Source organism: Mus musculus, chromosome 8 (assembly GCF_000001635.26).
Source record: "Mus musculus strain C57BL/6J chromosome 8, GRCm38.p6 C57BL/6J".
Lineage (NCBI taxonomy): Eukaryota > Metazoa > Chordata > Mammalia > Rodentia > Muridae > Mus > Mus musculus.
Genome location: NC_000074.6, coordinates 107,148,903 through 107,163,403, shown reverse-complemented (window position 1 = coordinate 107,163,403; position 14,501 = coordinate 107,148,903). Strand labels below are relative to the sequence as shown.

Here is a 14,501-nt window from a genome sequence, read left to right as displayed (position 1 = left end):
AGATGAAGCAACACACACAGTGACATGCAGATTCTTTCGGTTTTTCCTTGGAGTGTGTGCATGGGATGGCATTTGTCGTGTCCTTACCACATAGGCCTCTGCCTCTGAACTCCTCTAACTGTAACCTCTCACTAGGAGCAGTCGTCCCTAGTCCTCTTTTTCCCTCTTTCCTACTCCCCAACTAAGGGCAGAAAGGAAATAAATTTAAAATGCTGCCATATAAAGGCATGGGAGGCAGTCACTGAGCTGATACTGAAGGAGGGACCCAGCATAAGGCAAGACATTTGCATTATGTGGTGGGGCTTGGTTTCCACAGCCTCTTCTAACGCTTCTACAACCACAGAGGCCAAAACCAGGAGTGGAGCCAATGACGCTGTTAGTGTAGGAATCTTCAGGAGGCCGCCACATCTATGCAGCGCCCTGCCTGCTGTACTTTCTTTTCTTTAATGTATATGGGTGCTGTGCCTGCATACGTCTATGCATCATAACGCGTGTGCTTCATGCCTGCGGGGTCTAGAGGAAGGTATCAGACCCTGGAGTAGAGTTACAATGGCTGTAAGCTGCCATCTAGGAACCAAACTTGGGTTTTCTTAAAGAATAGCAGATGCTGCTGAGCCATCTCTCCAGCCTACTGCTGTATTTCTTTTCTCATAGAAACTTTCATTTTTGAACATTTTTGCAAGGACAACTTGCAAGAGTCAGTTCTCTCCTACCACATGGACTCTGGAAACTGAACGCAAGCTTTGCAGCAAGCACACTCACCCAGCGTTCACTGTTCTTGTACTTCGGAAGAGAAGGAAAGGCAGGCGAGTTGGGAAGAGGGAAAAAGAGGACTAGGGACGACTGTTCCTAGTGAGAGGTTACAGTTAGAGGAGTTCAGAGGCAGAGGCCTATGTGGTAAGGACACGACCCTACATTTAATCCCAACACCACACGCATGCCACCCCATGCACACACTCCAAGGAAAAACCGAAAGAATCTGCATGTCACTAACTGTGTAAAATGCATCAAATTTACAAAAATAATTTAATTTAAAAGAAAACTTTAACAATCTAACTATAACAACATTTTACTCTGCTTGCTTCTAAAACAGTTCCACCATGGCAAAGCATGGGACTTTTTTAAAAAACAAACCACTACATTAACTAAAAATACAAAATAAGCCAAGTTTCTATGCTCCCAAATCAGGAAGAAATTTGTTTGTTTTGTTTATTTTAAGATGGCGTCTATTTTGTAGCCCTGGCTGTCCTAGAACTCACTATGTAGTCCAGGCTGTCCTTGAACTCACAGAAACACACCTGTTTCTGCCTCCCAAGTACTGGAAATGAAACATGAATGGGGGAAATTTCCTAAGACCCCCACTCCTGGATGAAGAGCTACAGGTGATCAATGGCTGCTGAAAGGAGTTGGTCTTCTCCAGGGGGAAGCTTCCTGATAGCTTACTCAATCCCAAGTGGTCAGTCCTAAACACGTGTATATGCATATGTATATATCTAACATTAAAGGGGACTATGGGAGAATTAGAGGGAAAAGAGTGGGGGATAGAAATGACCTAGCATACTTATATCTATTAAAAATCTTTTTTAAAAAAAGGAACAAAAGGAACCTTTTTTTTTGAGAGAGAGAGAGGTTTGTATCTTTAAATATATATATATATTTATTTATTCTATCTGCATGTATACCTGCATGTTAGAAGAAGGCATCAGACCCCATTACAGATGGTTGTAAGCCAACAAGTGGTTGCTGGGAATTGAACTCAGGACCTCTGGAAGAGCAGTCAGTGCTCTTAACCACTGAGCCATCTCTCCAGCCCATTGTTGTTTTGTTTTATTTTGTTTTGAGACACGGCTTCTCTGTGTAGCAACAGCTGTCCTTAAACTCAGAGATCCGCCTGCCTCTGCCTCCTGGGTGATGCCAGCAAGAGGACTCTATAAATGGATGGGTGGGTGGGTGGATGATGGAGAGATGGGTGGGTGGATGGATAGGTGGGTGGGTGGATAGATTTGTTTTGTTTTTGAGGCAAAGTATCTCTACATAGCCCTGGCTGTCCTGGAACTCACTACATAGACCAGGCTGGCCTAGACTCACAGAGATATACCTGTCTTTATCTCCCAAATACTGGGATTAAAGGTGTGTGTCACCATGCCCTATTTTCTGTTTTTGTTTGTTTATTTGTTTGTTTTTTTTTTAATGATCAGTGAGGATGAGAAAATTCTCAGTTAGTAAAGTGCTTTTCTCACAGTAGAAAGACCTGAGTCTTTACGTACTCAGACTAATGACCTGAGTTCACTCCCCATGAGCCACATGATAGAGGGAGAGAACAAGATCAGATTCCTAAAAGTTGTCTACCGACTTCCACACCTGTTATGACATACACATGTGTACACACTCACACTTTGAATGAATGTTTAATCATAAAAAAAATTTTTTTAAATAAAATGTATCAATGTATCAGATCACATTAATTAAAAGAAGGGACAAACAACTCAGTCATCTCAGTGACAGAGGAAAGCATTTGACCAAGTTCAGCACCCTGATACTCTCAAAAAACTAGAGACAGGGAAATTTCAGCAATAAAGAGCACTTATGAAAAACATACAAGAATTGAAAAGATGGCTCAGAGGTTAAGAGCACAGACTGTTCTTATGAAGGTTGAGTTCAAATCCCAGCAACCACATGGTGGCTCACAAACATCTGATGAGATCTGATGCCCTCTTCTGGGATGTCTGAAGACAGCTACAGTGTACTTACATATAATAAGTAAATAAATCTTTTAAAAAGGAAAAAAAAAAGAAAACATACACTAGAAGGCTCAAAAGTGAAAGACTGTTCCTTAGATCAGTGACAAAACCAGACACCAGTCCTAGGGACTGCTGTTCAGTACTGCACTCAAAGTCCTAGCCAAGACACTCACACACACACACAAATGGAAGGAAGGAAGGAAGGAAGGAAGGAAGGAAGGAAGGAAGGAAGGAAGGAAATAAGGTAGAAAGGAAAGAGGAAGGGAGGGGCAGAATGGGGGAAGAAGGGAGGAAGGGAGGGAGGGAAGGAGGGAAGGAGACGGGGAGGGAAGGAGACAGGGAAAAGCAGAAGAAAATCTTCCAAGATTTGTAAGAAACATATTAGCAGCTCACAAACTAAGTCAACAAAGTTTTAGGGAACAAGCTAAAAAAAAAAATGTTAGCATAAACCAGCAATGAATGATCCAAAAGAGAGGAGGAAGAAGAAAAAAGAAGAGGAGGAAGAAAAAGGAGGAAGACAAGGAAAAATAAGGAAAGCAATTCTTCTCAAAATAGCATCTGGAAGAATTACTACCTGAGTTCAACCATAGCCAAGGAAGTCAGGCTGGCCTCAAACTTTTATCAGTCCTCCTGCCTCAGCATCCGGAGGACTAGGATCACAGGCATTCTGAGCCACAACTGACTTATATGATTCCATTTCATGGGTGCCTACTGTAATTAAATTCAGAGAGACAGAAGTCAGAACAGTGATCTCCGAGACTGGGAGCTGAGGAACTGGGATCTGATCCGTAATGATGAGCATTTCAGTTAGAAGGAGAAAGCTCTGAAGATGGACAGTGGTGACAGTTCTCAAAAAATGTGGATGCACTTAATGCCAAACTATATGCCTAAAAGTGGTGAAAATGGTGACAGTTACATTTAAAAACCATGATACTAAAAATGTTTTTCATTTAAAGAGTATAGCGAAGGGCTGATTAGATAGCTCAGTAGGTCATGGTCCCTGCTGGCAAACTGAGTTTGATCACCAGAACCTACAAGGGGGAAGAAAGGAAGGGACTCCAGAAAGTTTTCCTACACAACACTGTAAGTGAAGCGAGTGCCACTGAATTGCACAGGTCAAAATGGTTACAATGGAGACGAGCTAAGGGTGCACAGCTGGGTCAATCCTAAACCCTGAAAAAGCAAAAGGTCGAAATAGCTTTACACACACTATAAATACACACACACACACACACATATATATATTATTTACTTACTATTATAAAAGAGACTTACTATTATAAAAGAGATGCTAAATATACATACCAATAGTTAACATAAGCCAAAATTTGCTTTTAAATCACAATCAAACAAGAGTGTGGGACTATTCTCAGTAACCTAGATCAGTTGTCTATACTAATTAAAAATACTAGACAACAAAAAAGTTTCTTCTTTGGCCTAGGGTGCAGCACAGTGGCAGTGGTCCCTCAAACATGCAGAAGCCCAGAGTTTGACTCTTAGCATAACAAGACCCAACACAGCAACACTCACCAGAACTCACCAGAACTTACAGGAAGCTGGAGAGCTGCCTCTGCAGTTGAGAGCACTTACTGATCTTGAGGAGCACTCAGTTTGCTTCCCAGAACCACACTGGGCCAGCCTCCACAGGCTTCTGTACTCAGGCCCAGATACACAGACATACATAAAAATAAATCTGAACAAAACCCATCACACAATCAGGAGCTAGAGATACAGTTCATTCATACATAGAGTGTTTGCCTAGAAAGTCAAAGGTCCCGGTCCAACCTCTTCACCACAATAAACAAAATCCTCACCTAGCTTAAGTAAAACACAGAGCCCACGAGCCTTAGCGCCTGCTTTGCATACAAACTTCTTGTGTGTTTGTTTTTGGGGTTTTATTGTAGCTCAGGCAGTTCCCAATTCAAGATCTCCCCAACTCAGCTTAATAGGTACAGGGATTACAGATAAGAGACACGCAGCCGGCATGCATTTAAACCTCATGTAAGCTACCACACAAGCTAGTAAGAGAGAAGACACAACTGTGGGTCTATTTATTTCTGACTCACTCAAGCAAAAGTAACCAAGTCAAACACTCCGGCTATTAGAAAACTGTCCCCTAGTGAAGGAGCTCAGGCAATCAACCCCCCCAAGAATTCAGAATAGGGACAGAAACGGTCTTAAATTCAATTACTGTACTAAATACTACTGACAGAGGACACAAAAAATCTATGCTTTAGTAAAGAAACGAAAGGACAAACTACTTATGGGAATCATTCCTGATTACTAAGTCTAAGGAAAGAACAGAGGACTGGGGGCTGACAGGAGAATGTGAGGACAATTACAGTTTAACATCCTAGCTGGGAAAAAATGATTCAAGTTCTCTGTGGATGGAAATTCCATACCGATGCAGTAAAAATGTGACAATGGAGCTCTCCTGAAGCCCACCTGACTTGGAAAATGGAATGAGAGTCATTAGCTTGAGGAAGCTGCAGAACTAGGCTGGACGATAAAGAGCAATCTCTAGCCAAACACAGACTATCACTAAAGCCAAATACAAAGATCAAAGTATGGCAAGGCAGAGAAAGATAACAGAACTAGTGGGTCACAGGAGGAAATGATGCCTTTGGCTTGGGGATAAGAGTGAACCTGGGAAGACAGGGGTGTTGCCTAGGAAACTAGCCTGATGCCAAAGGGTGTAAGCTGGCAAGGTCACCAGACCTCACACATGCCAAAGCACATGCCAAGAACAACACTGTGGAGGAGGTTCACCTTCCCCCTTATGCAGGTCCCAGGGAGTCAGACTTGAACAAATGCTCTACCAGCTGAGCCATCTAGAACCTACAATTGTGGTTTTGATTGAATGTCTTTCTTTCCCATTAGACTATAAACTCTTAGGAACAGGACCACAGTTGTCTTCTGTGTGACTGAGATCAGAGCATGATACCTTAGGCATAGGGAGATTGGGAGCACTCACTCTGTTCTCATAGGTGCGTAAATGCACACAAGTAGGCACACAGGCCTATGACCACACACAAAATGAATAAACAAATGAAGAAAAAAAAAAAAAAAAAACACTGATTGAGTCACCCTGCCACCTTGCCTGCATAGGGCCAGGGTCTGACCTTTTTCTCACCTTATTTCAAGTCTTCTCTAGGTCAACCCACATGAACACTGAGGGAACACAGAATGCCTTCTGTATATATGTCTACCTACCACCTAGGTAACAAGTGGACTGTGGGTGTAGGGAGTGTTTGGTTTTTGCTTTGTTGTTGTTTTTATCATCCTTGGAAAAACAAGAATGATAAGTGATGAGTCAAATTCAAGATTTCAGGGGATCCCTGGGGACTGATGACACTACATAGAGCCTGCATTCGCTACCTTCCTTCAGGCAAAGCTACTGTCTTCTAATATGACAGTAATTACTGCCAGCCCCTCCATGCTATTCCTAGGCATCTATTTCACCTTTAACTGTTTCAAAGCACCAGTCACTCAGCATTCCAAAGACTGGAATAGGTGAAGTCCTAGGTTTGATCTCTACCACTAATAAATAAGTGTTGCTGGAAACAACATAGTCCTTGAGGTATTGTGGTGGTTTAAATGAGAATGTTCTCTCTACACCCCCTCCCAAATATCTGCATGCTTGGTCCCCAGTTAGTGGAACTGTTTGGGAAGGATTGGGAGGTGTGGCCTTGTTGGAGTGGGTGTAGCCTTGTTGGAGATGGGAGAGGGTTTTGAGATCTTAAAAGCTCACACCAGGCCCTAGTCTTGTTCTCAGTCTCCCTCTTCCTCTCTTTGCTGACAACTTGTGGATTAGCTACTGATCCTATTCCTTCCCATCATTACATTTATAGACTGACCCTCGGAAACTATAAGCAAATCCCCAGTTAAAGGCTTCCTTTTATAGTTGCCTTGATCATGGTATATTTTCATAGCAATAGAACAGTAACTAAAACAGATACCAGGTTTTAAAAAAGAAGAAGAAGAAGAAGAAGAAGAAGAAGAAGAAGAAGAAGAAGAAGAAGAAGAAGAAGAAAGAGAGAAAGAGAGAGAGAGAGAGAGAAAGAGAGAAAGAGAGAGAGAGAGAGAGAGAGAGAGAAAGAAAGAAAGAAAGAAAGAAAGAAAGAAAGAAAGAAAGAAAGAAAGAAAGAAAGAAAGAAAGAAGGAAAAGAAAGGAAGGAAAGAAGGAAGGAAGGAAGGAAGGAAGGAAGGAAAGAAGGAAGGAAGAAAGGAAGAAAGGAAGAAAGGAAGGGCAGGCTGGAAAGACGGCTCGGTGGTTGAGAGCACTGCCTGCTTTTCTAGAGGACTCTAGTTTAATTCCCAGCACCCACATGGCAGCTCACATGGTAATTCCAATTCCAGGGGATCTGACACCCTCAAGAGACACACATACAGACAGAACACCTATGCATTTGAAATTTTAAAAAAGAAAGATAAAAAGAAATGCAGAGGCCAGGCTGATGGTACACACCTTTAATCCCAGCATTAGGGAGGCAGAGAAAAGGGAATTTCTGTGAGTTCAAGGCCAGCCTTGTCTACATAGAGAGTTCCAGACCAGCCAAGTCTTCATGGTGAGAACCTGTTTCAAAAAAAAACCAAAAAACCAAAAACAAAAAATAAAACAAAAAACAAACAAAACAAAAAAAGCAATGCAGGGGCTCAGTGATTAAAAATGCTTACAGAGGATTTGAGTTTGGCTCCCAGCACCTACATCAGATACTCATTACTGCCTGAAACTCTAGTTTAAGAGGCTCTAACACCTAGCCTCCACAAGCACCTAGCATGAGTTATCTACCAAGCCAGACATCATGGCCTCTGCATAGTTCTCTAGCCAAAGGAGTCATTTTCTCATGAAGGTTTTTCCAGAGCGGTTTGTCCCAGAGTTACTGGAGGGTGGTTTTGAGGCCTTGTGAACACTGTTAAGTGCCTCACCAACGACCAATATTGCCTGGTCTGACTTCTTCTATGTATCCTTCATAGACAGAGACAGAAATTAAAATCCTTTCATTTGGTTTTGTTTCTTTTTGTCTTTCCTAGAATAGAAACTTCAAGAGGGCAGGATGCACACTGCAGTGAATCACTGCCCAGCTTAAACCACTCTTCTGAGAAAGCCACTCAACACAAACCACTCACACACAGGCCACTTACACACTCACACAGGCCACTCACACACACACACACCAGCTTAGCTAAGTTTTTTCACTTCATTTTTTAAATAATTATTTTACTTATTAGGCGGGGCTCATGTAGGGGTCATGTATGTGCCACAGTGTGCGTGTAGAAATGATGCTACAGCCTCTGCTCTCCCCTTCCATGGGTCCTGGGGATGGACCTCAGGCCGTCAGGCTTGCATGGCAAATACATTTACCCACTGAGCTATCTCACTGGCCCAAGTGTTTTCACCTATGACACACAGGAAGAAAATAATTTCACATTACAATCTAATAAACACCATATATATAAACACTATATGTAATATTACATATAATTAGCCAAATGTAGCTTCAGAAAAACAAGACACTGGATAATAGAGATATACTTTGATATCTTCAGGCCAATGTTATATAATATTTTTACTACTTTTTTCCTATGATTAGTTTTCTAAACTACTAAATAGTGAAAAAGGGAAAAAAAGCACCAACTGATATGGGGTAAGGATGTAGGTTGGTAGCAGAGTGTTTGCTAACATAAAGCCCTGGTCAGTGCATAGCATCCCACAAACCATGTGTGGAAGTAGACAACCTACAGTCTCAACACTTAGGAGGTGAAGGCCAGAGGTTCACAAGTTCAGAGGTCATCTTCATCAACGTAGGGATTTAAGGCCTGTCTAGTATACATGACACCTTGTTTCAAATCAAAACAGACACACACACGGAGACACACACATGCGCACATAAACCCAGCAAGCAATGATATGCACTAATTTTCATTTCTAAATTTTAATAAATAAAACCAATAGCAGTGATTTTCTTTTCAGGCAAATGTAATCTGGTAGGAGATAGATATTACCAATTCTAAACTATCACACACTCTAGTCATATCCTAATCTAACCAGTCAGTAACAAAATAAAATGGCAAACCTATAGATTCAAGACAGTCAGATCAAGAGGCCCTCACTAGGGCTGGTGAGATGGCTCAGTGGGTAAGAGTACCCGATTGCTCTTCCAAAGGTCCAGTGTTCAAGTCCCAGCAACCACATGGTGGCTCACAACCATCCGTAACAAGATCTGACGCCCTCTTCTGGTGTGTCTGAAGACAGCTACAGTGTACTTACATATAATAAATAAATAAATCTTTAAAAAAAAAAAAAAGAGGCCCTCACTAATCCCCAAGTGACTCCAGACTGGAAGGAGACAGACGCAGGTCTTTCTCATCTCATCTAAGAGCAGCCTTCCTGCCTGCTGAGTCCCGAGAGCCCAGAACCCTGGATCATCCTCAGCAGGGTCTTCTTTCACATCTGGAATCCACTGCATCATAGAACATCAGTGCACACACAGGCAGCAATTCTTCTTGCCCACACTGAAACCACTCTGGCCCGAGCCACTCTTTCTTGCCTTAGTTACGTCTTCCGTAACTGAGCTCTTCAATTCCACTTTAGTCCTCCATTGTTGCTTTCTCAATGGTGCTGCCAGAACAACTCAGTTAATCATTAAATCATAGCACCTCAGGACTGTCTCAGCAATTTTTCCATCTGAGAACAAAAATTCATCGGAAAAAAAAGTTCATCCTAAGACGAGATCGTCCCTCTGATCGTTCTGATCTCATCATGTGCCACTATCCGACCACTGACTGTCTCAAACATACCATGTTCCTACCTCAAGACTTCCCTTGCCATTCCCCAGAATTCACATGGACACCCACGTGGATAACTCCTTCATTTTACTCCTGGCCTTAAGGCATCACCATGACATTCTCTCTGGCCTTCATAAAAAAAAAAAAAAAAAAAAAAAAGTCAACCTCCTTCTTCATGATCTCACCACATACACAGATTACACCATCCTCTTAGCACCCATCTACCCTCTAACCGTGGGATACAATTCATTCACTTTCTGTTTGCTGTCTGCTCCCTACTCTAGATGGCACAGGTATTTACTGACTACTGTGTCCTCAGTACCTAAAACAGTAGCTGGTACCAAGCAGTGATTTGATATTCGAGTAAGCAGATGGATGAGTAAGCTTGGACGGGGTGAAAGACAATGGAACAAGTTAACTTGGAACAGGCAGCTGCAAGCTCGGCGTGGTGGTTCAAGTGTGTCCTCTCAGCACTGAGGAAGGTGACACTGGAGGATTGCCACAAATGCAGGGCCAGACTGGGCACCAAAGAGGTGGCCTAGACAACAGGTAAGACCATGTCTAAACAATAAGGACAATAATAAAAGAAATAGCTAACCACAGATAAAGATCTGTATCTCAAGTTTAAGGAAAGCCTTGCCTAGAAGATATCTCTAGCTTTATCAGAACATGGTGAAATAGGCTGGCAATGTCCCCTTATCTGGGTCCTTCCGAACCCACTATCTATGCTCAATCAATCAAGAAATTCTGGGACATGGACTGTCTATATACTATGCTTTAACAGTAAATGTATTAAAAGACAAATACCAGAAAACAAGTGTTAAGACTAGTATTTTGAAGTAATAAGATATGGGCAAAAGAAATCAAGGAATCTTCTAAGCTAGGCTCCATCACTCATCAGACAATTATATATGATCAGAATGTCACAGAAACTGTTTCTGGTATCCATATTAATATAATAGTTACGTCTATCTATGTTGCTCTCAACCAGTTATTTAAAAATGAAGCTGGGCCACCTTTAATCTCAGCACTCAAGCGGCAGAGGCAGGCAGATCTCTGTGAGTTCGAGGCCAGTCTGGTCTACATCGTGAGTTCCAGGACAGCCAGGGCTGTGTAGAAAGGCCCTGTGTCAAACAAACAAACAAACAAACAACAACAAAATGTTGGCCCAAGATTGACATTACACAGCCATAATTCTAGTGCTTGGGAGGTAGAGGAAGAAGAACCAGGAATTCTAGGTTATATAAGATCCTATCTCAAAATAACAATTGATACAGCAAACAGCTAGGCTGGGGGCATAAGGGGTTTGGTTCAGTGTTTGCCCTGTACTCATCTAAGGCCCTGGGTTCAAGCCAAAAAAACATTGTTTTAAAAGGAGGAAAAAGCCGGGCGTGGTGGCACACGCCTTTAATCCCAGCACTCGGGAGGCAGAGGCAGGCGGATTTCTGAGTTCGAGGCCAGCCTGGTCTACAGAGTGAGTTCCAGGACAGCCAGGGCTACACAGAGAAACCCTGTCTCGATAAACCAAAAAAAAAAAAAAAAAAAAAGAGAGAGAGAGAGAGAGAGAGAGAGAGAGAGAGAGAGAGAGAGAGAGAAAACAAGAACTGGAGAAATGGCTCAGTGGTTAAGAACACTGACTGTTCTTCCAAAGGTTCTGAGTTCAAATCCCAGCAACCACATGGTAGCTCACATCAGATGCTCTCTTCTGGTGCGTCTGAAAACAGCTACAGTGTACTTACACATAATAAATAAATGCATAAATCTTTAAAAAAAAAAAAAGAATCTTTAGGCTGGGCAGTGGTGGCGCCTTTAATCCCAGCACTTGGGAGGCAGAGGCAGGCAAATTTCTGAGTTTGAGGCCAGCCTGGTCTACAGAGTGAGTTCCAGGACAGCCAGGGCTACACAGAGAAACCCTGTCTTGGAAAAAAAAAAAAAAAAAGATTGACAGTCAGCAAAGGAACAAGAGAGTAACATCTTAGTGGGGTGAAATGTTCTTTTTCCTTACTGTAGTGACTACATGGTCAAATACACTTGTCAAACCCCAGCTAGAGGTGTAATATAGTTGACAGTGTTTGCCTAATAAGCATGAGCGATCTGATCCCTAGAAAGGCATATACAGGAAGATTAGAAGTTCAAGGTCTACAGAGACTATGTAATAAGCTGAAAAACGCCCTGTCACAAAGAGGAAAATTATCTGTGGCCCAACAGTCTCAAAGAGATCTTGAGTAATAAGATTTGATTTGAAGCACTAACAAAAGGGTTGAAAGCCAGGTGTTGGTGGCCCACACATTTAACCCCAGCGTTCAGAAGGCAGAGGCAGAAGGATCCCTGAGTTCGAAGCCAGCCTGCTCTACATAAAAGTTCCACGGACACACACACACACACACACACACCCCACACACTCTACTGCCTAACCAGGAACAGGGGTGGGAGGAATCTCAGCTCACTGGATAAGAGCACATGTGCACATGTTCTGTTTTCTCGGAAGATCCAGTACCCAACACCCACATCAGGAGGCTCACAACCTCCTCTTATCCAGCTCCTGGGGTTCTGACCTCTGGCACCAAACGCAGATGCAGATGCCCCCACCCCCACCCCCACCCCCCCCACATACAAAATTTAATTGTTTTTACTTTTTAAAAAAACTGCCTTCTCCTCTAGAAAATAAAAGCCCCCCAAAGCACTGCTTTCTAAGGCATACTTCCTGGAAAGGAGCAGTTCTGAACTGGGCTCGATTAGGTCGTTAAGTGTGTGCCCTTGAGAGCTCCCGGCCTCCGTGAGCCTCAGTTTCTCTTTATGGGAAACGGGTTGATGGCCTGGCGTGTGATCTAGCATCCTGCAAGTGCTCCATGCATTGAGAAACGCACGTTGTCAGTCGAGGCTGAGACTGCAGCCCCTCCGAGGGTCACGGTTCCTTCCGGGCGCCGGACAGCCACGCGTGGCCTCTCCCCACCCCCACCCCGGCAGCGCGCGGAGGCCTCCCGCCTCCCCGGCCCGCACCTCGCTGAGGAAGCGGGTGATATCGTAGACTCGCCCGTGGATCACCATCCACGTCTCTTCCGCCGAGTTTCGCTTCGCCACCTCCTCCAGCCGGTAGTAGGTGACGGAGGGCTCGGAGCCCTCGACCTTCTCGCCACTGCCGCTGGCCTCCGGGGTCGCCATGGGATCCGAAGCCCTCTCCGCCGCTATCTGGGCTTCCACCGCTAACTTCCTTGACTTGCCGGCCCGCGCTGGGTCCTCCTCGGCTTCCGTAACCGGGTAAACCTGGTCCGACGTCCGACTGGCCAATCGGCGTCGACCAGCCCCTCCAACCTTGCCAATCAGATATCGTGATTTTGGACCAGCGCCTAAACGTGGCCGGGTGACAAGTGTCACCACAGGAGAGCATTCTCTCTGCTCGGCCCATGGGCAGGCCCGGCCCTAAAAGAAAAGAGCCGGTTTCCAGCGTCTCTTTTCCCTTCCTGCCACCCTGGGTCCCCGAATGAACGGACCCGCATTTTCCCTTGATCTTCCCATCCAGAATTGCAGCCCCCGGGGTTACAAGCTTTGCTGTCCCCCAGACTGGTTCCCTTTAGGCTCCAAAAGGCTCAACAATTAAAATGGGTGTGGTGACCTCTACCTTCCTTGCCCAGAGGTTTGGGATGTGTGTTAAAGAGAGTGTGCTAAGAGAGGCGTGAGCCCAGCAATCCACTGTGTAAATCACAAGTGGCGTTGGACTCCATGGCTCTTAGGTACAAGGCCTTAGGACAGCAGTTGGGGCAAGGGTAGATGTCCTAAGTTTCTTCCACTACTGACAAAACAATCTCTAACTGAATTCTTCAGTGATCAGGGCTCATCTACACTGTTTTAGTTTCTAAATGGCCTAAAATAGGATTTACTTCAAATGACCCTTGCTAAAAGTCTAGGTAATTTGGAATTCTAAGTTAATGTGCAAGGTTGCGAGCCTTTCTCTTTAATTGCGGTGAAAACTAAGAGGCTGATCATCCTAAAATGTTTCACGGTGTTACTTCACAACCTAGCACTCATGACTCTGTAAACTATTTGCAACCTCTTTCACTAATATTTTATTGTTTGTTTGTTTGTTTAGAAATGTATCAGTATGTAAGCCTGGTTGTCCTGGAACTCAGAGGCCTCTGCCTCCCATGTGCTGGCTTAAAAGGACACCACCATGTCTACTTTCCATAACCTAAGTTCCTAATTACACAAACTATGTACTGTAGTTTGCTCTGATGGCTCTCATAAATACTGACCAAAACCAGCTGGAGAAGTAGAAGGTTTATTATGCTTGCAGGTTATAAGCCATTGTCTTAGTCAGGGTTTCTATTCTATGCACAAACATCATGACCATGAAGCAAGTTGGGGAGGAAAGGGTTTATTCAGCTTACACTTCCACATTGCTGTTCATCACCAAGGAAGTCAGGACTGGAACTCAAGCAGGTTAGGAAGCAGGAGCTGATGCAGAGGCCATGGAGGGATGTTCTTTATAGGCTTGCTTCCCCTGGCTTGCTCAGCCTGCACTTTTATAGAACCACAACTACCAGCCCAGGGATGGCACCACCCACAATGGGCCCTCTCCACTTGATCACTAATTGAGAAAATGCCTTACAGCCGGATCTCATGGAGGCATTTCCCCAACTGAAGCTCCTTTCTCTGTGATAACTCCAGCCTGCATCAAATTGACACACAAAACCAGCCAGCACAGGGGAAAGGCACCACAGTAGAGACTCAGAGCACTTGCTGAGCAAAAGTGACGACTTAACCATTCCCTCCCTCGGCAGTAAAAGCCCGGCAGGCCTTCCTATGCCTGTAATTCTAGTTCTGGGGTGGTGGTGGAGGAAGGCAGCTCCTGAGAGCTTGCTGGCCATCTGGTAGAGCTGAAAACAGCAAGCCCCAAGTTCAGGGAGAGACTTTCTTTCAGGGAACCTGAAGAGGAATGACAGATGAAGACACGTGACCACTCCTCCAGCTTCC

General features: G+C 44.0%; 1 protein-coding gene across 1 annotated transcript in view; it reads right to left on the bottom strand.

Moving 5' to 3' along the window:
* The window catches only part of Cyb5b (cytochrome b5 type B), a 36,810-nt gene extending 24,067 nt beyond the window's left edge, over positions 1–12,743 (bottom strand). Inside the window, exon 1 of the mRNA NM_025558.5 lies at positions 12,531–12,743. Coding sequence (NP_079834.2) covers positions 12,531–12,692 — 162 coding nt within the window. The 5' untranslated portion in view covers positions 12,693–12,743. The remainder of the gene's footprint in view (positions 1–12,530) is intronic.
* Positions 12,744–14,501: the final 1,758 nt, after the last annotated feature.